Genomic DNA, 23,339 nt, shown 5'->3' with positions numbered 1-23,339 from the left:
ATTCAGCCACATCGTGCTAAAACAAAAAGAAGGAGGCTTCTTGTTCCAGGTAGAGTATATGTAAAGCATTCCTAACTCATTAATCACAACATTTGTTTCAAATTACATTGTAATGCCCACTATTGGAGGTGTTCAAGGCAAGATTGGATGGGGCCCTGGGCAACCTGATCTAGTAAATGTGTATGTTTGGTGGCCCTGCTAGGCAGGGGGGTCTTCATGATCCTTGAGGTCCCTTCCAACCCGGGCCATTCTGTGATTCTGCGTGATTCTATTAACAGCTGTTGCAGCTTTGTCATTGAGAAACAGAAATGGCAGAGAAACAAGACTGCAATGTTCTAGAACCACGTTTTTCATTTGGAAAAGTCAATCTGTGTTTTCTTTTGAAACGCATACAGCATCATCATTCATCTGAGACTGGGTGATGTTCCTTAGGAATTGCCATCAAGTATGGACCATAAAAAGCTACAGGCACAAACCAGTGATGCTTTTGAATCTAGAGATTCAAAATACAAGAGAACACGTCATCTCCTTTGTACGCACTTCCCAGGCTAAAATAAAAAAGCACCAACAGAGACACACAAATCTTAAAAAAAAATAAAATCATTAAGAAGATCACTCTTAAAGGAAATCCAGAGACAGTGATAAAGGAAATACCAAACAAAATCACAGAAACAGAAACAAATTAAACTCTGCCGTTCCATTGTCAGGCAAGAAATATACAATTAAGATGCACGGGTGTTTACAAAGACTCTTATTCAGAGATTAATTTTTCTTCCTAATATTTTCTTTCCACTGCTAAATAAAGAATCTCATGCGGAGCAAGGTTGCCCACATGTCAACTTTTACATTATAAATCTTAGAAAGCCTACAGTCACCATTATATTTACTTTCCCTTCTCCACACAAAATGAATGGTTGTTCTAGGCATGCCCCACAACGCTACTCGTACTGTTTTTGGTCATTCCATCTGTGCTCCTTTTGTCTGAGCAACTAACGTGAAACTGCATTCCACTTTCTCCCATCTATCTACATCCATCTTGGAAAGCTGTGCAGGCAAGTCATTATTCTTCTCAAGCACTTCTTTCTTCACACTAGCACAAATCACAAACACCAAGAAAATTAGGAGTAAGCAGCTCATTTCTGCTGTACATTTTTAAAGAAAAGGTACCTGAAATGCATCCCATCCAAACAACAGCAGCTTTGTTAAGTCACGCAGCTGTAATGGTAATGATAGCCTACTTTCTGAGAGGGAAAAATTTACACACAGTGGAACCAAACTGCTGTTTGTCAATTTACAGTACTTAATTTGGAGGACATTTACACGGTGCTTCACTTCTCCCTGGAAGTTTTGTTAGGTTCTGATACAAACAAAAGACAGCAGGTAATAATAGAACTTAGATTGCTGCAGGACAGAAGCACGTCTTCTAACTACAAGTAATATTTTATTATCTTACCATCTTCTGAAGGCTGAAATATATCCCAGTTCAGCAGAGCTCCTACCCATTTGTTTTTGTCTGCTGTATACTATCTTGAAACTGCACTAATGGGGTTATTTATTTACACACCATGTACTCCACTGCCTCATGACCTTTTAGAAACGGTTCCTGGAAACATAGAGCTACAGATGTTGTCAAATATTTTATTTTATTTAAAAGCAAAACAAACAAGAAAATGGTATACAACTCAGTAAAATGCTTATAAAAATCCAGGGCCATACACGAGTCTCTCTTTCATATCAAGAACTTCATTATTTCTTCCCAAAGTACAGAGCGATTGGCAACATTTTAGTTACACTTCCGATAAAAATAGAAGTAGTAATCAGTAAAAAACACTCCAGCATAATAAGGATCTGTCGAGCAGCTTACAAAACCCTGCAGAAGAAAAATAAAAGAGATTCATATGGGATATTCTTCTTTCAGCTCCAATGATAATTGTCTCCTGTTGCGTTCCCATTTGAAAATGGCTTACCGGTGCGGCTACGCGGAAATAGTATGCGCTGTCATACAGCCTGGCAACTGGGAGAGTCCAAATATGCCGACGTCCCTGGATGGTAAGTGAGAGAGAGGGAGATTAGATAACCTGATTTCACATGAAATTGCTGAGAAGGATAGGCTCTGGAAACATTTCATTGATGAATGCAGTGCAAAATAATTACGATAACAAGACTCGATAGCCGCAGGCAGAGTATTTAAAGACAAAGTGCTGACTTTAAACCTTGCAAATCCGGGTTTCCTCTGATCTGCTCTGCATAGGATCTGACAGACATCTGGCTCCCAGCAGCTCCCAGCTGGCTCTGAGTAACTGTATAACTCTAGTTTTCCAAGCAAATCCCACAGCAAGTAGGGATTGTCCCCGATGTGCCATGTGGCCCAAAAGCTTTGAAGCATAACAGCAGCAATGGCAATTCTGCTGATTTTGAAGCAGCCTCAGAAAGCAGTGAAAATTCCTACACATACTCTAAGGATAGGAGCAGCACATTTACTCAGTGCTTCAAAAAATGCTGAAGGGAGGATTTCACTTTTCTTTTGATTCCAGTGTCCTGCCAAGTATAACTGAAAAAACAGATTTTGTATCTGAATTTTTTATGCTACAAAGAATAAAATTCAATCTTCACCTCTTGTTGACCTAGTGATCCATTTAGGTATGCCCGTGATAACTCATTTCCTTGGTTTCAAATGTCTCCTTCATCTTTCCCTTCTTTCTGACACATTCTCTGTTGGAGATGGTGTGTTCACACAATAAGACTTATATATATATATTGCATGGAGTCTAAATGATTGCCATCCTGCCCTTTGGTAACGAATAAGCCTTCCAGTCCTTAGAAAAATCCTCTTGACAAAAATTATCCAACCAGGCAGCACTTCCATTCCAAGTCGCATCAAACTTAATGCACACTGCTGCTGGAGGCTAGTTAGCTGTAGTCTTTTGATGTAGATTTCAGGTTGACACAGAAAATCTCTTTGACCACTTTTGGCAGTAAGCTTCAAGGATACTTCTGCATGGGAAAGCTCTCTGGGACTGACTTAATTTCAAGGACTATTAGAATTACAACTGACAGATCAAAACTTGGACAACTTATTTACTTCAGTCTGATGGGTTGCAGCAGTTGCAGAGAAGCCTGTAACTTTTTGTTGAGACATTTGAAAAGTTTATCAGAAAGTCAACATAAGGATAGACATGTCCCAAATGCTCTGAATTGTCAAAGTGTAAAACAAGTAATTTAAAACTAATTAAGAACTTATTGTGAATGGCACCACGAATCAGAAATCTAAAAACCATCTTCACAGATGATTCTTCTACTACATTTATGATAAATGTCACTATCCTTGCTTCAGCCTTTCCCACTGTTTTAGCCAGGATAAACATTTCCAAGCTATGTGGATAAATCTGAGGAACTGGTCACATGGAAGAGTCCTACACCTCCACTGCACTGGAAAGGAATTTAAGGTCTTCATTAATTTACTGGAAACAACCAAAAGTTTGCAAGATCATCTCTCCTGGGAAAAGTTAAGATGTTTTAACTTACATTCCCATCATTCAAGAGAATGACAGAAAACTTTTCTTGCTTTTAAACTGAATAATTTTCCCTAGAGAGTTTTGCTGGTAAACTCCTGTTTGCATGGAATGAAGAGAAACATTACCATTGCTTTCAGTGAATTCCAAGCTTAGAAACTGTACTTCACTACACATAAGATGATAATGGAAAAGTACAGAAGATGAGAGGTTAGATGACTCTGTCTCCTAAGACCCTGGGTGACAAGTACTCCTATTTCTGAACTATCTCTGGAGTTGAGTTATAGCAGTGAGCCAGGCTGGCATATACTCTCAAACTGTGGAGTCTCACTAGACAGACTTTTATGAATTTCAGCAGAAAACTGATAACTACTGAAAGATTTCATATTTGTTATCTATTGTAACCATGCCAAATTTAGCTAGGACTGGTAGACTCAAAGCACAATCATGATTTCTAATACCTTAACCAAGATCAGCGTTGTTCAGACATGAATTTAATGAATCAGGTTCTAAAGGGCATCTTGACTAGCTGAGCTCTTCATGGTTTATCACCTCATTCATCCCTAATAATCAGTAATGCATAAGACTACTTAGTGAAATTAGGTGTTATAACAACTCTTATCCACTTTCCACATCTCCTTCTACTCCAGAATGCATCCACACAACGTTGCTTGAAACAAGGGATCATGACATGAATGAGAAACTCCAATGCTTTTATGAAAAACAAGTGGAGCTGATAGAAGGGAACAGCATTCTGGAGGGCAAGGGAAGATATGAAAGCTAATAAAATATTTAAGCACCGTACAGTTCCAATAGCCAAAACCAACAGAAAACTGAACATTTTTTTCTACAGGAAGCTCAGTTTTTTACTCAGTATGGCACAGTATCTCCATGAAAGAGATGAAAAAACAAGCATGTGGTGGGCACCGTGCAAAGCTGATTCCTATAAGCCAGAGTATTGGTTAAAGAACATTACCTGTGTGGTTTCTTGGAAATTTTTCCCACTGTTTCGGCTTGAAGAAAAATAGGAGCAGTAATTTCCAAATGTGTTTTTGCAGAGAAATATAATCAATGGTTCTGTGGTGCTTCAAGAAAGAGAAAAACAAGGATCAATCTTGTTGCTCTTAAACAGAGGAATCCTGAATATAATACAATATAATCACAGGTAAAAAATTTAAAGAATTGAATTCTGGAGAAATAAAGTAAAAGGACCTTACTTCACTGGTTCATTCAAAGGAACCTGAGCCACCAACCTCTAAACTTGTTCCACTCCCTCATACAAGGGGGGAGGCTTTGTATTCAGAAACCTGGGTGGTCTTTGCAGCTATTAAGATAGATTTAGAAATGTACACTAAACTTCCTCAAGCCTCAAGCACATTCATACCAGAAGTTATCATGTATGCCTTTTTTGCACAAATTAATTGTTATGACATGCCTGAATTGCATGGCTTATGCCATCCACAGGCATCGCAAGCCCATGTCAAAGAGTGCTCTGGCACCTAAACACAGCAGCAAACAAACATCAAAAAAGCCTTAAGACAGGGATCTATATAAATAACTTCCATTTGTCTCTGAACACACGCAAATATATCATGAAAAGAAGTAAGTCTCCTTGTCTGGGTATACAGCATTAAATTTGATTTTCCTCTGTGGGCATAAAAGTTTCCCAAATTTGTAGGTATTCACAGTTATCTTACAGCACTGAGACACAGCAGTGATCTAGTATACCAGTCTTGTTTGGTTTTTATTGGTTGTATGTTGTTCAGTTTGTAGCTATTTTTAGTGAAGTTATATATTGGAAAAACTCATTCCTGAAATCAAAAACCAATATCCAAAATAAATTCAGCAACTGTTTCACTAAAACTCTGAGGACTGTGTATTAATCCTTACATGGAAGAGTTGTGTTATTAGTTTATAACATACAGTCAACAATCGGGTTTTCAGTTGTATGAAACAAGCAGTTGCTTCAGGACTACCACTGTATTCCAAAATCAAAAGGCTGGGCCTAGAGGCCACACATAACTTCCTAGAGCACTATATTGAAGACAAGGGAATCATGAAGTGTCATCAAGCAGTCTTTGGCAGCTGTTCTGGCTATCGATGACCTTTATCAGAGATGATCCCCAAAAGAAAGGATTTGTTATCACTGGGAGAACACGATGGAGACAGATTTTTATTTGAAGTGAAAATAACTGCTTAGAGGTAAGTCTGCTACTTCTTCCTGCTGTAAATCATGATGTTACGCATTGCCTAAGATTCCTGCACAAGAATTTCCTTTTTGCAGGGCTTAGCACAATGATGCATTAGTACATGTCTGCTCAAATGATTACTAGATTCAACCTGAAGATTACTGGATTTTAATACCTACACTGATGAGTGAAATTGTCCTTAAACAGAGATTGGCATTGGGCCTATGTTGCAGCAAAAGGATCAACCCAAGAGTATACAAGGAGGATTTGCCTGTACGTGGACCCAATTCTCTGAACATGGACAAATTAGTGCCACAATAGAAATAATACAAGAATTACTGTCAAAAACAAGCTACTATCTCATAATATCATCGTGTATTTTATCCTTAGTTATACTTACTTGATTTCCAGTGAGATTTCTACATTTACGGGTGTGTACTTGCTAACGGGAATAATACAGTTGTAATTTCCAGACCTGGAAAAGGTGGTGTTAGTGCACATAGGATTTCAAAATAGATGGTAAACTTGAAAAAAAAAAAAACAAAAAAAAAAAACATGAAAATAATATTTAAATTTGAAAAGGAAAAATTACTTAAAGGTAGGAAAAAACGCATGGACACAAGAGGAAACTACAGTGATACAGTGAGAAGGAGGCAGACAGACAGCCACGCCACCTTAATAGCATTCTATTCCCGTATAATGAAGCATAATTAAATGATTTACTTACCTGCACTGTGGATTTTTACTACAGTAACGATTGTCAATTAGTTGCTGTGTTTCCAAAATCTGTATAGATCTGATTGTTGTATCAATCCCTGAAGATACAAAACAAATAAATATTTTCTTCTTGTTTTGTTTTGTTTCCCAGAATCTTAGGTAAAACCATAATCAAACTGCAGTTAATGCAGCAGCAGCTATTCCCTTGCATGTGACTGCAGGAGTTGCTAGAGGTCTAAATCAGCTTTCAGTAAAAAGATTTTGGTTGATGGCCTTCATTCTACAGTTACAGGGGAGAAAAAAATTGCTTGTCATATTCTCCAGGTAAGTAGTACTGTAATACTTTCTTTTGAGCAGACAATGAATGCTATTTTGATGACAGTCCAAGTAGGATAGAAACACGATGCGCTGATTTCAGCTGGGATAGAGTGAATTTTCTTTCTCGTAGATCATAGAATTGTAGAATCAGAATTGTTTGAGTTGGAAGGGACCTTCAGACATCATCTAGTACAACTCCCCTGCAATGAGCAGAGACACCCACAACTAGATCAGGCTTCTCAGAGACTAGTTGACCCTGACCTTGAGCCACCCTTTAGATCCTGAAAGGTCACTCTCAGGTCTCTTGGAGCCTTCTCTTTTCCAGGCTGAACAGCCCCAGCTCTCTGGGGGATGTTCCATGCAGTGGATCATTTTTGTGGCCCTCCTTTGGACACACTCCAACAGGTCCACATCTCTCCAGTACTAAGGACTCCACATCTGGACACAGTACTCCAGGTGAGGTCTCACCAGTGCTGACTAGAGAGGGAAAGGATCACCTCCCTTGATCTGCTGCCCATGCTTCTTTTGATGCGGCCCAGGATGCAGATTGCTTTCTGGATTGTGAGGGCACATTCCTGGCAATGTGATGGTATGGTGTAGTGTTTTGGATTTAGAATGAGAATTATTTAGAATGAGAATAATATTGATAATTCACTGATGTTTTAGTTGATGCTGAGCAGAGTTTACACAGAGACAAGGACACTTCAGCTTTTCTTGGTACTGTCAGCAAGGATGCTACAGGGGAGTACAATGAGTTGGGAGGGAACAGAACCAGGGCAGCTGACCCAAACTGGCCAAAGGGATGTTCCATAGCATGTGGCATTATGCTGAATGAGGAAACTGGCAGAAATCAGCTAGGAGGGCTGCTGCTTCTCAAAAATTGGCTGGGCATTGTTCAGTGGATGGTGAGCAACTACTTTGTACATCACTTGTTTTATATATTCTATAATTACGAGTATCATCTTCATCTTCCTTTCCTTTTCTGCCCTATTCAACTCTCTCTATTTCAACCCACGAGTTTCACCTTTTTTTTTGTTCCCCCCCACCCTCCTTCCCACTTGGGGCAGCTGCACAGTGTTGAGCTGAAGCTGGGCTCGACTACAACAGTCCTTTCACTGCCCCATGTTGGAAATAGGAAAAACTAAAAACAGCACTGGCAGGACTGATAACTTCATAATACCTACATCCTGAATTTGGCATAAGTTTACAGTTCAAGAAATGGGAATGTGGAATAAAAACCTCTACCAAAAAAAAAAATCACATTCTGGAATTAGCTCAACATCTTATGTGTAAACAGATGCATATAAACTGAGTTTACGCATATGCATGTATATGTAATATTTTTTCTGGGCAACACAGAACGCAGTTAGATGTTTAGATCCTGGTAATTGAAAACACTAGTTTCTAGTGGGAAAAGAGACCTTCAAAGCACAGCTGGTGCACTGATTACCAGGAAAGATAAGGAAAGTAACTGATTATCAGAGCGATTTTGCTCCTAATCAGGATGGACTAAGTAGTAGATCTCATTGAAGAAGGCAGCCAGAATGTTTACAAAAATCTATTGAAGATGTGAGAATTGCAATAAGAAAATTAAAATCAACTGCAGATATTTAACAGATTCCTAAGCTCTAATTTCCTACAATGACCAGTAATAATTTGAACTTCTCCATATTCCAGCAGTAAAATTCCAAACTGAAAGGCCACGTTCCGAATTTGTACAATTACACATTTGAACAGGTTTTGTTTTTTTTAAAATAGTACTCACAGTCAGTTCCAAGATAAGGTCTCCTGTCAGTATTTCCTCCAAGTATCACGTCACATTTGTTTCCTGTGAGAGGAGTATTTAAAAACAAGTTAGCCTTGCATATTATAACAGCAAAATGTGGATACAACTCCACAAGACATTTTTGTTAATTATCGCTCAGATAAAGGTGTTCATAAGCAACAGGAGAAATCTTTAAAATGCAAACCACCTCCATTAAGAAGAAGACATCTACAGACAAAAGTTATCTGTAAGTAACAAGAAACAGCCTTCTGAAATTCTGCAGGGTATCTCAGATGTTAATATATATATATAGATATATATATAGCCTAACAGAAAATATTTCATCCCACGCTGAGAATATCACCAATAATTATAATAAAAAGACAAAGTGGAAGGTAACATCCAGCCAGGCACTTCAGCACAAATCTGGGCATAAAGCAACTCTTTGTCATTAGTGACAAAGCGTGGAAGTAAGCATCTGCCATGCAAAGGTAGGCTGGAGAAATAACTCAGCTTTCTGAATTTGAGATGTAAGGTGCTGGGGACTGACCCAAGACACAATGCTTCAAACACAGAGGGATGAGTCATTTAATTAAAGAAACTTAACACAGATCTCTAACAATATCATCACCACAGTCACTGTTTGCCACCTCTGTAATTTCTGAACTAGGCTGAGAAATTTCAGTTGTTGAATTTTTCTTTTAACTCTATTAACCTTCTCAGCACTTCTCCAGAAACGTGAACTTTAAAGTATTGTTCGAATAACCATCATAGTTACATAACAATCTGAGGAGAGCAAAAAGCCTTTCAAGCCCATGGAAGATGGTTTAAATTTGTTCTTGTGCTTTTATGCTAATTGCCAGCCAACTCTCTGTTCAGAGAAATGTCACCAATAAACTGGCACTCAGGAACGCCGACCTTGACTAAAAAAGGAATCTTGCATTAATAGAATACTAAAATACTCCATTTCCATGTTTTCCAAAGGAAACATTCAGATTTAGAGTGACTGTTTAGAACACAAGTCCCTATTTCACTACATAAAAATCTGCTTTCAAAAATTAAGGGTCAAAATGCATAATTTCCATGAGACTGAAACAAGACAGCTGCATTGACCTTACTGCTTGCTCATTTATTCCAGATTTTGGCTTTTGTTTTATTTCAGTACTGGGAAATAACCAGAGCTTTCCAGCATTTTTCTGTTTTGCTATGAACCAGTGATACTGCTGCTAGTTACTCTTTGCATCCATTTTCTATTTATTTGCTCCTCATACAGATCTGCCAGTTTCACCAACTTAGATGGTAGGTGCTACATTTAGAAGTCATCTACTGTCTGGTGTGTTAGCAGCATACTGAGTGTTCCCTCATGTTTTGCATTTTCATTAACTGAAAACCATTCCATAGGAAAACCTATAGGTAAAGGCAATAGATTACTCATTGAAAGAAAGATGTTTTCCCCATGGGTATAATACTTCAGCTATGCAAGTGCTGGCAGGAATACTTATTACATACTCTGAATTACTAAACATTTAATATTGTTATTTCTTGTCTGGCAGATTGTGGAAGAAGGCATTAAGTGGGAATCAGAAAACTGCATAAAACTAGGAAGAAAACAGATTTTCTTAGCTGAAATTTCTACAATTTAAACTGAGTCAATTACCAGTGTCTGCAGAGTTCAGTAAATGGTGATACGCTTCTGCTCAATCCCCTACGGTAAATCAGATGTCCTTCTCAAAGATCCATGTGGGGTGGGAAGTTCTACTTTTATTCACTAACAACTACAAAAGTATGGGCATGACCAGAATGAAATGATAACAGCCTCACTCTCCAGACAAGATTCATATAAACTTATCAAAGAGTATTCATACATGATCACCAAAGTCAGCAGAAGTTGGAAAGTCTAAATCCTTAAGGGAATCCAGTTTTTACGACAAATAAAGTATGAGGGAACAATGCCACATTGAGGTAGACTACACAAAGATGTCCTGGATTTTTGCCTACTAAAATTTGTCTTGCTTACAAATGCTTTCATTTCTAGCACTCCTAACATCTGCCTTCTCAACAAATTTGGGAAGTTAGAAAGTAGGATCTGCAATGGATGTGCCCAATAGTAGTCTTCACTCACAGAATTCAGGTTTCTCATGGCAGAATAATAACAGGTCTGCTGAATATGCACTCCTAAGTTAGCTTGTAATTCAAATCATTTTAGCTTTCCATGAATCAGACCAATCAATTGATGGCAAAATATTTGGTTTTTTTCTTGATTATTCCCCATATTTAATGCTCAGCTTTTTCTTCTTTTTTAATTTTGCTTTTCATTTATTTTGGCTACAGCTACATTAAGCAGCTTGTTGGTTTTCCTTCTGTTTAGATTTCATATTGACATTCTTCTGTCTGGGGATAAATTCAGCTTCATTAAACTTGGGCAGCCCTGAAATCTTTCAGTAGCTTGTGTACTGTGTTGATTTTTCACTCTTGGATCTACACTTAATGCTATTTGGAGCATAAGACCTTGAGAATGTAATGCTTTGTGTTTATTCTTATCTTCTCTTTCCACCTAATATCAAAAGCATCCAGCTGGGGATAGAAGGTTTTCATATTTCATTTTCATCTGTCTACAGTTCCCTCATTTGTAAATGAGATTAACGTCTTTTTAATTAATCAACACTCTTTCAGGCTTCAGACTAATACAAATCACTTAGATATATGACCTCTTGAAAGCACTGTACTGAACTATATCTGCCACAGGGCTTACTGGGACATTAATCACAAGAATAGCAGGGACCACTAACATGCAGCTTGTCTGCAGACAACAGCACTTTGCAGTATAAAAAATGGCCATTGAGTGAACCTCACTGAAGCAGTTCATGAGGCAAGAGTTTCACAGCAAGTGGCAATGCCTGTCCTTGTAGAAATTTGTGCTTCGGAGGCTGAACTGTGTCTGTCCCCAGTTTCACCTCAACTCATCAACTGTGGTTGATGCAAGAATTTTTGCCAAGACCAGGAAAGAAGAAGTGTGAATACTGAGTTTAGTAAGATTAACACTTAATTCTTCACATTGGTAATGTGAAGAAGGCCTGCAACTGAGGAATACAGATTACAACTGGCACATAACTTTATGTACAAACTCTTTCTTATAAATGTCTTAAAAGTTGTAAGCAATACTCCTACTCGTATATTACACACATAATATCTAGTAGACAATATCCGAAGGAGAATTCATTCCAGTAAAAGTAATTTATTTCATAGAGCTCTGCCTTCAAATAATATTCCTCTACTCGAAATCACTGCCTGAATGATCAGTTATAACTGAAAGTTTTATGTTTTCTGGCACTTGAATTTCTGTTTCTGCCCACAGAACAGATGCAATATGACCACAGTGAGACACTATTAATTGCTTTGGGTTTTGTTTTAAAACTGTACATTCACCCTTCACTATGCTCAATGAATTCCTGGCCAACATATAGCCAAAGGTTAATTAAAAGGATTAGTGACTTTCTGGTTCACATCAAATCATTTACTGCCAATGGCCAAGAAGAACAGTGACATCTGACAAAACATTTTAGGACCCAGAACTCTTGAAGGTAACCAGGCCAGAGATTCCAAGAAATACTGACAGTGATTATTAGTTCTATCAGCACTTTTGAAACTCTCTGGAGTAGGCCCTATATCATCTAGCTAACTACTTCCAAATATTCCTGCTTCTTCCCTCACTCTTCCTATAAACTGTATTGAAATAGCAAGTAACAGAAATTCACATTTCAACTTACGTATCTTCTCTGATTTCATTTTCTCATAACTTTGATATTTGACCACTGCTTGATGAATGGGACAACAATAAACTTTGTCACAAGGCAAAAGATCACAGAAGTTCACTTCAGGAATCCTGCTGATGGTTTGCGTGCTCTGAGAAACTGTTGTTTCCTGCAGTGCTAAGGAAAATACGACATAATTGTCACTAGTGCTACATGTCTATTGGAGTTTATAACAGCCTGTTATTTGAGTGCAGACTGGCAAAGATACAGTACCTGCCGTAGTGGTAGAGGGAAAGAACACAACAGTACTTGAGGTATTGCTGATGGAGAGAAAGGAAAACAATTCATTAAGAAATGGTCTTCACAGCTGTGGACCAAAACAGATTGGTCCACAGTTCAATATTAAATATAATACTCGTTCAGCTACTTGCCTGGAAGCAAAATGTTTCTCGAGATGTTTGTCATGGATGCTAAGCAAATAAAGGGTTGATATTGTCAAAGCACTGTAAAAAGAGAATTTTTTGTAAATTCACATCAAAATTCTAAGCGACACAGTGTTCATAATATCTCAATAACACCTTGCCCAAATGCAGTAATGTAAGAGTTATCTAGCCAATTTCTTCCCCTTTAGGGAGGGGATAATCTCACTGAATTAAGTATTTTTTAGATGAAACACTTGTATACAGATAAATTCAGCACAAAACATGGTCTGTTTTCCACTGCAAATAGAATCAAAACATCAGTTCAAGATACATGGAGAGATAGTGAGCCACAGCTTTGGAACAAGAAACAGAAAATGGCAATGTCAACATACCAAGTAAAATTGTTAAATTTTCACAAGTTAAATTTTCAAAGTGATAGAACTGCCCATTACAATGGGATGGGTAGTTTAATTTCCCACAACAGAATCATAAGTTGTACTTAGGCAGAGAACAATTGGATAAAATACACAGAGCATCATGAGTCTGGCTTTGGAACTGCAACATGAGCCACTGAGATGCATTCAAGGTGCATCACGCATTTTTACATGGACAGTGATTAGTTGTATGAGTGCCACACATAGACCTCATTTTCCTAAAACAACTTCGACCTTGTCATATTACCAGGTATATTCACTATTAATTTTAATACATTGTGTCCTTTGAGTAGGAAGAGTAATAGAACAAAAAATCACATTTTTTCTTTCTGATGAAACCATTAGAAAGGGGAAGGGAGAAACAAGGCAACTGTTGATAATTAGTTGTTACCATAGCGCCATAACAGCAACCAAAGCTAATATAGTCACCCGGAAAATCTTCCTGGAGCAAGACTCTTTCCTCTTCGATATACAGACCTAGAAAGAACATGCTTGGTCAGGTAAAGAAATAAATATTGCACTAGTACAACTTAAAGTTAATTTCTTTTCCTTTCAGAGGGACCACATACACCATTCTTAAATGGTGGCCAACTTCTAAAGCAAAACACTTGAGCAATGACAGGCTCTCTAAAAGCATGAATGTGCTGCACACTGTGGATATTCTGGGGACACAGAAAGAAAGAATGGATATATATGACAGCTCCTTCTCTTTTCCTGCTGCCATTTTTCACGTTCCTCAAGAATTTAAAAATTAAACTCTGTGAGCAAAGGCCACATCTAAAACTCGAGCAGCTTTCAGTGTATGCTTAGACCTCATTAAACCAGGGCTGGTGTAAATGCAGAGGAAAGGTACTTTTCAAGTAAATAGAATGAGTTTAGGTCACAGATTATCTGATTGTTCTTAAAGATCTAAGAACATTCAACCTATTATTTTCTCTCACTTTTGGCACTGTCAAAAGCAAGACAGGTAAATGTGCACTGAATCATCTTAGAAAAGGACCTAGCATCCTAGGAAGACTGTCCTGAAAAAGATCAACATATATCAACATATATTCCCTTACTCATTCAGTCTCTATTAAAACAGCTCTCTTCACTCTATCTCAGGACTGGCAACTTACAGTCATGTAGCAATAGGAAAGACATCCTATTGCTTCAGGTTGCCTTTACCACCTGAAAGATAGTATTAACTAGTACAAAACAGGAGACGTAAACAAGCCACAGAGAAAAACTCAACCAAGAAACTAAACTGAGAAGGAATGATCGCTGTACATACTTCCAAACTGCAATTGAATCATTTGCATCTAAGGCTGCACTGCATCATGTAAGTTCACCAACTAGCTCAGCAGTTCTCTCCTGATGGTTTCTTCCTGCATACCAATACGGTATCGGTTATATATCCTGCCCATACACACAATGCATACACAAGAAGTAAAAGTGTGTCATACATCTTTTCTATCTTAGTACAGGAAGCTTTTTTACTTCTAATAATTCTAGCTAAGGGATTTTATTATATTTTTAGAAGCACAAAAACTTTTATCCATATTTCAGCACATACAAAAACTCTCTTGTCAGCATCTTTCACATATTTAGTTTCACTCACCTTGCTGGATTTTAGCTGGACTGATTTTCTTGATGGCAAGAGACTAGTGGCTCGACTGCACCTGCTGTAAGAGACAAAACCTCTTTGACATTCAAATGCTTCAGTATGCAGTAAATGAAAGAAGTGCCATTTTTGACTGGGCTGTTAAGGCTGCTTGCTCTGCAATTGCAACATTTAAAAAGAGAAAGGCAGAAAAATCATCACATTCATTTTCAAGAACAAAAGCTTCCAGTTAACTCATTCAGATGTGTGTTATTAGATGCCATGTTGGATTTCAAAGAAAAGTAGTTCAGAAATAAGAAATGATCATCACCGGAGCAGTACTGAAGATATTTTATTGCAGAAGAGGCTCTGCAAACCTCTCTCAGCACCAAGTCGCAGGGCTGTAACTGGACAGACTCTATCTTTGATTTACACAACTGAAGCAAGTACAGAAATGACTGCAATTTAACTGCCTTTTCACACATTAATTGCATCAGTGATTTAAAACATACAAGAGTTTTGCAATTTTTTTGTCCAACTTTATTGCTTGAAAAGAGCTGAACTCAACTGTCAAGCAGAAGCAGTTTTCATTTCTTCCACAGAGACTATTGTGTTAATTTCTGTGACAACCATCACAGAGGACACACCAGACTGAGGTACCTGACTGTGCTCCTTTCACTGACTGTTGACTTTAAACTGCTTAACCGTTTCAGCCTGGCCAGTTTTCTGTTCCACTGTTCCAGTTCTTCTATTCTGACTTCAAGGTTGTTGGTTAGTTTGCAAAGCTGTTTTACTGCACCTACATTTTCCATGAAGATCTGATCCTGAGAAGCAAAACAGGTGAAATAATGACAAAAGTAGGTACAGAACATTCATCAATTAGATGCAACAAGCAGTAACACATGCAGAATTCACCTGTGGAAGGACACACTGAATATTCAAAATGCAAACACAATTTAAGCCACTGTAAATGGAAGGTCACTGACTATAAAACCCATTTGCTAGATTGAGAAATTGCTTAGGCTCAATTTGCAGTAAATTGAAAAGGAAAAACTTGAAACTGAAGGGTTTTCTAGACCAAGGATTTAAACAGTGTTTTGAATTCATACAGCGCTGAATTTTAAACACTAAAGCTGTCAAAACAAGCCTTTGCTATTTGATTTGTTGTGTTGCAGCTAAGCATTGGTTTCAGAACACCCCCAGCAGAACGTCCATCCTACCATTTACCTACAGGAAAGACAAGCCGGGCTCTTTCTAAATATAATATCAGTTATACAGAAGCAGTAAGACAGGGAAAGATCCAAACCAGAAGGTTACACTGTGATGGCCAGATACAGCCTTCCCTTCTTTTGGATGCCATCTTAAACGGAGCTATTACTGGCAGTTAATGTTGCTAACTGTCCCAGCCTATTTCAGCCATGGAGCAGGAAAGCAAACTCAGTTTTGCTTGTTGCCTTGTAAGTACCTCACACACCTTTCTGTTAAAGGTGACTAGATTCTGCAAAAACACAGGTCACAGGTATCAATGGTAAGCTGCAAACTTCTCCACTGACAGATGACCTCAGCAAACAGCCTGTTTACAAAAGAGTGACTTCAAAATAACCTTCTGTGCATAGAACTGTGAAATCAATCTCACAAGTCAGTCACCCTCAAGTCAATGGTACATAGAAGCCACTCATTCCATTCTCTTCAAATCAGGCATGAATTTATTCTGGGCGGCTTCAGGTAGCCAAGAAAATGGCTCACCCCAAAAAAACAAAGGTATACTTTATTTTTAGAAAAACAAACAAACAAACAGAAAGGATTGATTAGAGTTTTACTGAGTCATTGATGACAAAAATATTCAGCACTGTGAGGTTAAAGAGAGAAGAATAAGTCATGTCCCAAAACATCAAATTTCCACACCGTTAAGACATTCCCCTAGGATGTAACAGAGCCCAGTTCAAATATGCAATGTAATTAATTAGTTTTACAGAGTATGACAGCTCTCCACAGTAACTAAGACACGGCACACCAGTAAGTATCTTCTTATTTTGAACAAAAATTGGAGTGCAAGGTAACAAAGTTCAAGGCCTCATCAACTGCCTGATTGCAAGCAAAGAGACAAAAAGCACTGTTATACACATGTATTTTTATTACTGAAGAGACTGAGATATTCTGATGATGGGAGCTCCCAGTACTTAGCACAGATATTCTATCTGAAACATTAGATATCCCAAAGCTCCACATCCAGTTTACATCTTGAGGTGTTTAGATGGAGCCCTTTCTCAGTCTGTCCCCACTGTGACATCAAGGTCACAGAACTGAATATTCGCATATTCTGCCATAGCTGTTAGGAGAAAGAAGATAAAGCAAAGATGGCACTGCAGTAATTTACCCAGCCTTGTTGAAACAGCAGCAAATCGTAGAATCATAGAATGGCTTGGGTTGGAAGAGATCTGAAACACCATCTAGTTCCAATGCCTTCCTGAGGGCAGGGCTGATACCCACTAGATCAGGTGGATCAGGGCCCCATCCAACCTGGCCTTGAACAGCTCCAAGGATGGGGCAACCACTTCTCTGGGCAACCTGTGCTATTGCCTCACCACCCTCTGGGTAAAGAAATCCTGCACACCTAACAGAAATCTCCCATCTTTTAGTTTAAAATTATTTCCCTTTATTCTATCACTATCAAAACATGTAAAACATCTAATTCTAGTTCTTTTCTATAAGGATCTATAAATCAGCTAGGAAGGCTGCCAATTTTCTAATCTTCCTTTCAGTGCCCTCTCCAGAAAGCCCTTCTCCACACCTGCTCTGGAGTCCAACCCTTTGGATCAATGCTATGAAATCACTATCCACCTTTTTCCAGTGAATTTAAAGTTTTTTGTATTTTCTTTGCTATTGTATGATGATTTATAATGATGTTTTAATGCATGTAAATAATTCCTGTTTTTGAAAGAATCAAACATTTACTAACACCTGATGGTTCCATTTTCCTCAATAACGTGCCACAAACCGGCTTTATGCAGGCTGACCTCTTTGTATAAAGTATTGCATGTATTCACAGCACCACACATGAAAGGAACAGTCTAAAAACACATCCCCACTTTCTTGTTTGAGACCGTACCTTGTCAACCATGAGGAAGTTTTCTATTTTTTCGCCATCATTAAAAGCGACATCTCCAGCTTCTCTAACAGCCTGAGGTAAAAGCTCCTTCACTTCCTGTGCTATTATTCCTGTTCACAAGATAACAGAAACTAAAGTCAGGAAGTGCAGTGACACACCACTGATCATGACTGTGTGTTTAAACTGAGTTGTCCGTCCTGAAAGCTACAAATAGGGTCAAACATATTCTTGAGTGTTTCTATGGTAGGAAAATCCATGATTTCACAATTTTTTTCTATTCTACAGAAAACAATCAGAAACCTTCAAAAATCCCTTCCTATTTCTCTGCCATAAGAAAAAAATTGTTTCTGATTCTGCACTTCACTGTTGTTACACCTCTGGAAAAATTATCACCTGAATTTAATAATTGAAATAGCAGCTGGAAAAACACCAGAAATGCTTAATTTCAGCACTTCTAACTCACAAGAAAAACACAGAAAAGTAAGCAATTGTAGCATTCTAGAAATGAGGATGAAATAGCAGAATTTTAAAAGGCATTAGAGCACAATGACCAACAGTGGGTATAAATGAAAACTGGCAACAGATCGGACTGAATACCTGTTTCGTGAGTATTTTCTATTCCCATAACAGATGCAAATTCAGGCTTGTAGTCATACTCCACCAGTCGCATTTGTGTTATTCTTCTTAACTGCTCATTTGTATCGACCTAGTTGGAAAATCACCAAGATTAATGTGTTGAAGCACCAAGAATAGTAGTGGCCTTTAGGTCTTCACTGACCTAGCAACAAGCCTGATATGGTCATTGGTTCAATCTCAGCATCAAACAATATGAACAGTGTTCCCACTCCACATTAGCAGAGTACTATTTGTATTTGTATTGCCAGCTACCCTTCAGTCAAAAAAAAAAAAAAGACAATTACAGATACCCCCAACTTCTACGGTCAGCCTCCCAAAGGCCACTGGTCATGGCTCTACAGAGCACACTGGCATACTGCATTTCCTTAGGGCAGAATTTCAGCACACTCAAGTTAAAGGCACTGCTTCACATATCAGAACAATATCCATAAACATGCTGTGGTGCAAACACAAAAGCCCTGAATACTCCATAGCCCTCACCTCCCGGATATTCTCTTTTGCTCGGCTGTCAGATGGATGCATGACTCTGCCCATAACTTTTGCATTTCCACAGACAACCAGTGCTTCGTCTGGTGCATCTGTGTTAATTCCTACTCGACCGTGACAGACTACTGTCTCTGGAACATGTCCTCGCTGCCACAACACATCACTGTCATTCTCAAACTGCCCTGGGTTAGATGCCTGCAGGAAAAAAATAAAATAAAAATATGTATTTAAAAATACAGTATAGCATAGATGTAGTGTTGCTGTATTCCATTGCTCCAGTTCCTGGAGAGGACACCGTCTGGAAATGCAAATCATGACAACTATCCAGTTAACCAATTGTCATTTTCAGCGAGGGATACGAATGTAAACGCTCTCAAAGATCCTCTAAAATACTCCATAATGTTCAAAAGGAATTCACATTAGAAATTTCATGTCAAGGAACCGGTGTCTTTCAAAGAACACACACACAAAAATAGGTATAATTAGAAAAATCATTTGCTTTCCATTATTAATTTTGTTGATTTATTTATTCCTTTTATTTTTTAATGCTGAATTCACTCTCAAATTTGAGCCTGACTAGGGGATGACCGCAGCAAGAAATTCGGGTGTAATTAAAGAAGCCCCGGTTTTTCACAAGCTTTTGACATCTACAATGCACTGTGTTGTGTGCACTTATCACTGTTTGCCTCAATTAGAGCATGACCTGATACGCCTGATAACCACTATTCAGATGGTAGTTACGTTATGTTATGTCTCAGGGTACAAAGGAACAGAACAGGAACCACTTTCTGCAGCAGTGTGTTTGTAGAGCTTTGCTCCATTAAAAGAACCACCGTCTAGCTCAGGAGCCACTGAAACCCTGTCAGATGTCTGGAAAACCACTTTTTATTTAAATATATACTCTCCAGCTTTCTTGTTGACATTTTCACTGCTTTAAATCACAACCAGTGCTGTTCGTTCTGCTTTTCTGCCTTATTTTTCTTTGGCTGGAAGGGTGGGCAGGCTTGCCATATCTCATTCACTGGATTTCTTACAAAAACCTCTGTTCACACATGCATCAAAGAAGAGTTCTTCACTGAAATTTCAACAGAATCTCACATTAAAAATTGGAGAATGTACTTTTCTAAATCTTTGTCAAAAAATATTTATCATGTAGAAATAAAGCGAATCCCAAGAAGGAATCAGATGTGAGAATCCAATGGCTGTCCCACATCAGCAGGGAGACAACATTTGTAATGTTGCCATATTCAGAAAAATTCAGAGAGCATTACTGTGGATATTTATGACCAACAACAACAACAAAGACACAGACATACAGAAACGATACAAACACGATGTGTCGGTGCACTGAAATGGAAGAACACACAGCAGCAGCCAGAATGATAAAACTCTATAAAATACTATGGAAATTTCAAACTAGGTCCAACACAGTCCTGCACTTAACACCAACACAGAAAAGGGGCTGGAACTGTAAGCATTTGGAAGCCCTTACCTGCCCTTCGCAGTGCCATTAAAACCCCATTCACAATGGAGCCCTGTGCTTTCTCTCTCAACAAACCATAGCCCAAACCCTAGATGGGGCCCAGATCCAACACAGACTCCCATGTACAACTCCCATGAAAAAAAGAGGCCAGGAATAAATGTTTTAGAAGCCCTAACCTTCTGTTTGCAGGGTTTTCTCACACTAAGGTATTCTAGAGCTCCATGGTACCTCAGTTTTCAAACATTAACTCCATCTTTAGTCAGTGCTCAGGAACAACACAGACCCCTCAGATATGGCCCACACAAAAGAAAAAGGACTTGAAAGTAACTCACGTATTCAGTTGCATCCCTTACTTTATTTCTCTAACACCCAACTGGAACCTTAATCCAAACTGCTGAGAGAAGCTAAGTGCCTGCATGGCTTTTAGATTCCTTGCACAGCATATCCGTAGTTCCTGTTACATTATGCCTATGACTTTTTTTTTTATCTTTTCCAAGCCTCAGTGAAGGCTACAGCTGAATATTAAAAGGATAATGTTTTCAATCCCCTTATCCATATAAAGGTAAAAAATGATGAGAGATAAATTTTCCCTATTAATGTTTTGAAACATGAATTACAATAAACAACTTAAGAGCTCATACACACAGGAAAGTGCCACCAACAGGTCTTAATCTTTTAAGAGTTACCTGTCCTTCTTTGCTTGCCCTACATCTAACATTTAAAAATCCTGGTAATTACAAGACAGCAATGTATTCATATCATACGCAACTGATATTTTTTTCTAATTATTTTTTATTCAGTAGTAATTTCTTTAACCCCAAGGATCCCTCCCAACAATCTTCTGTCAAAGTAGTAAATGTGAAAGCAATATAAGTTTCTACCTACCCTTACAATGATCTTTTCAGAGATATTTGCAGACAGCAAGTAGAATTGGTCCTGAGAGGCGGCATACAGTCCAACCACCAGCATGAAGTATCTAATTTGAAATTGATTTAATGGAGAAAAAAAAATTGTCACTTTGTCTGCCTTAAAGCAGATACCCAGTATCAAACATTTTGAAAGCAATGAACCACAAGATTTGGCAACGTGGAGCTGCACAAAGTTCAGCTCCATTATAGAGTGGATGTTCTTTCCACTTCCTGCACACTGCCCAATCAGCTACAGCAATACCTTTGGTCAGGATTAGGTTTCCCCTTTTTTCTCATGTTATTTGCTGTTGTTTCACTGAAATGCAGCCTTCCCAATGTCACTTTGGTTATCTGATCCCCTGGCAGATCGACTCTAAAACGGGAAAAGAAACAAGATAAGCGGAATAAGAGTTTGGAGATCTACCTGGCTCTACCCAGATTTCTTCAAACTCATTAAATCAGTCTTAGGAGAAACTGACAAACAACAGAGGAACTCCAGTAAAAATGCAGCAAGCCTGGTTTTGTGAAAGAGCTTTAAAATCACAATGATTATATCAAATAAATAGAGAAAGGAAAGAGAGGGAGAAATTGCTCTTATTAGTAAGAATCGTCGTTTCTTGGTCTATTTGTACATGATCTTGAACATAATAAAACCACAAGAAAAACTCTTACAGAAAGGGTAGTTAAGCACTGGAATAGGCTCCCCAGGTAGGTGGTTGAGTTACCAACCCTAGATGTGTTTAAAAGTCGTTTGGATGTGGTGCTCAGAGATATGATTTAGCAGAGGGTTGTTAGTTAGGGTAGCATGGATGGGTTGCGGTTGGACTTCATGATCTTTGAGGTCTTTTCCAACCTGAGCAATTCTATGATTCTATATGATAAGAATCTATTGCCTGCCAAGGGCATCATTTCTTACTATTGGATTTGAATGTACACATCAAAATAAAATAAATGAATAAAATAAAAATAAATAAAATAAATTTTACTGCTTGACTTTGGTTCATTTGCATCTGATTTGTGTGTTTGAAAGCATAAAATGTTCATGTATGACTCAAATGCACTGCAGCACCACTCTTGTAAGTGATAAATAATGACGTTAAAGAGTTTGTATGGAAGAAAAAAAAACAGGCCACCTTCCATCTTCTCATCTGCCATGGGTGAAAATTGCACCATCATCACACATGAAACAATTGGCATGCACCCACATGCATCACTTTTCAGAATGTAAAAAGAATGATAATGTTATGGTAGTTATGCAAAAATCCAGTTCTCTGTCCCAATTCAGTTTTGCAGACTGCATATTGGCATATTGCAGCCTTTGTCACAGCACCATCCTGTCAAACTTGACACTGGCTTATCTTTTTTTTGGCTCTAAGGCTTATTCAATTATTTATAAAGAACAGATCAGCTCCAACAGGAGACACGCCACAAAAACAAACAGTGATTCTGCCACTGACTAAGATGCAGAAGAATGGCAGACAGTTCCCAGGAGAAGTTGCACACACGTTTGTAGCAGAGCTGCTTCCCCTTAAAAGCACTGCAAACACACCTCATCCTTGTGTAGCCTCATGTGCACGTAGCACAGGAACAGGAGAACTACTTACATTTCTTAAGATGGGAAATGCATCCACCACCCAGCTTTAGTGCCACACAACAGTGCTGCCAGCTGAGTACAAATACTTTGGATGGATATACTTAATACATTTGTAAAGCTGCCAATTTTCTTCCTTAGTGAAAGAGTACCAGGTGTATATCTGCAATTCTATCTGCTCACCCAGAATGAAACGGAATGAAGATCAGAAGACTGCTTTAGAGATACTGTGAGTTTCCAAGAAAGAAATGTGTCAAACTGAAATAAAACTGAATAAATTCCTCTGAATTCTTACCTAACAGGATTGAAAGTCTTTTTGCTTCGATCTGACTGAGATTGCTCAATCGCAATTGTTTGATTTGGAGCTTCCATCTACAAAAAAAAAAAAAATTGACAATAATATTAAACTCTGAAACACATGAAATTGGAAGTGAA

General features: G+C 38.3%; 1 protein-coding gene across 2 annotated transcripts in view; it reads right to left on the bottom strand.

Annotated features, from left to right (window-relative positions):
* Positions 1-225: 225 nt before the first annotated feature.
* MYRFL (myelin regulatory factor like) overlaps positions 226-23,339 on the bottom strand; it is a 36,102-nt gene continuing 12,988 nt past the window's right edge. Inside the window, exons 8-25 of one of the 2 annotated variants that reach the window (XM_015856023.2) lie at positions 23,200-23,276; positions 21,576-21,686; positions 21,291-21,381; positions 18,917-19,117; positions 18,398-18,506; positions 17,801-17,910; positions 15,352-15,515; positions 14,710-14,773; positions 13,501-13,586; positions 12,685-12,756; positions 12,527-12,573; positions 12,269-12,430; positions 8,502-8,564; positions 6,429-6,516; positions 6,102-6,176; positions 4,489-4,597; positions 1,968-2,042; positions 226-1,870 (exon numbers count right to left, since the gene is read on the bottom strand). In XM_015856023.2, the coding sequence (XP_015711509.1) occupies positions 1,784-1,870; positions 1,968-2,042; positions 4,489-4,597; positions 6,102-6,176; positions 6,429-6,516; positions 8,502-8,564; positions 12,269-12,430; positions 12,527-12,573; positions 12,685-12,756; positions 13,501-13,586; positions 14,710-14,773; positions 15,352-15,515; positions 17,801-17,910; positions 18,398-18,506; positions 18,917-19,117; positions 21,291-21,381; positions 21,576-21,686; positions 23,200-23,276 (1,791 nt within the window). In that variant the 3' untranslated portion in view covers positions 226-1,783. The remainder of the gene's footprint in view (positions 1,871-1,967; positions 2,043-4,488; positions 4,598-6,101; positions 6,177-6,428; positions 6,517-8,501; positions 8,565-12,268; positions 12,431-12,526; positions 12,574-12,684; positions 12,757-13,500; positions 13,587-14,709; positions 14,774-15,351; positions 15,516-17,800; positions 17,911-18,397; positions 18,507-18,916; positions 19,118-21,290; positions 21,382-21,575; positions 21,687-23,199; positions 23,277-23,339) is intronic. The other variant, XM_015856012.2, reaches the window with a different exon arrangement.

Source organism: Coturnix japonica, chromosome 1, assembly GCF_001577835.2.
Source record: "Coturnix japonica isolate 7356 chromosome 1, Coturnix japonica 2.1, whole genome shotgun sequence".
NCBI lineage: Eukaryota > Metazoa > Chordata > Aves > Galliformes > Phasianidae > Coturnix > Coturnix japonica.
The sequence above is the reverse complement of the archived record's forward strand: the minus strand, read 5'-3'. Positions and strand labels throughout refer to the sequence as shown.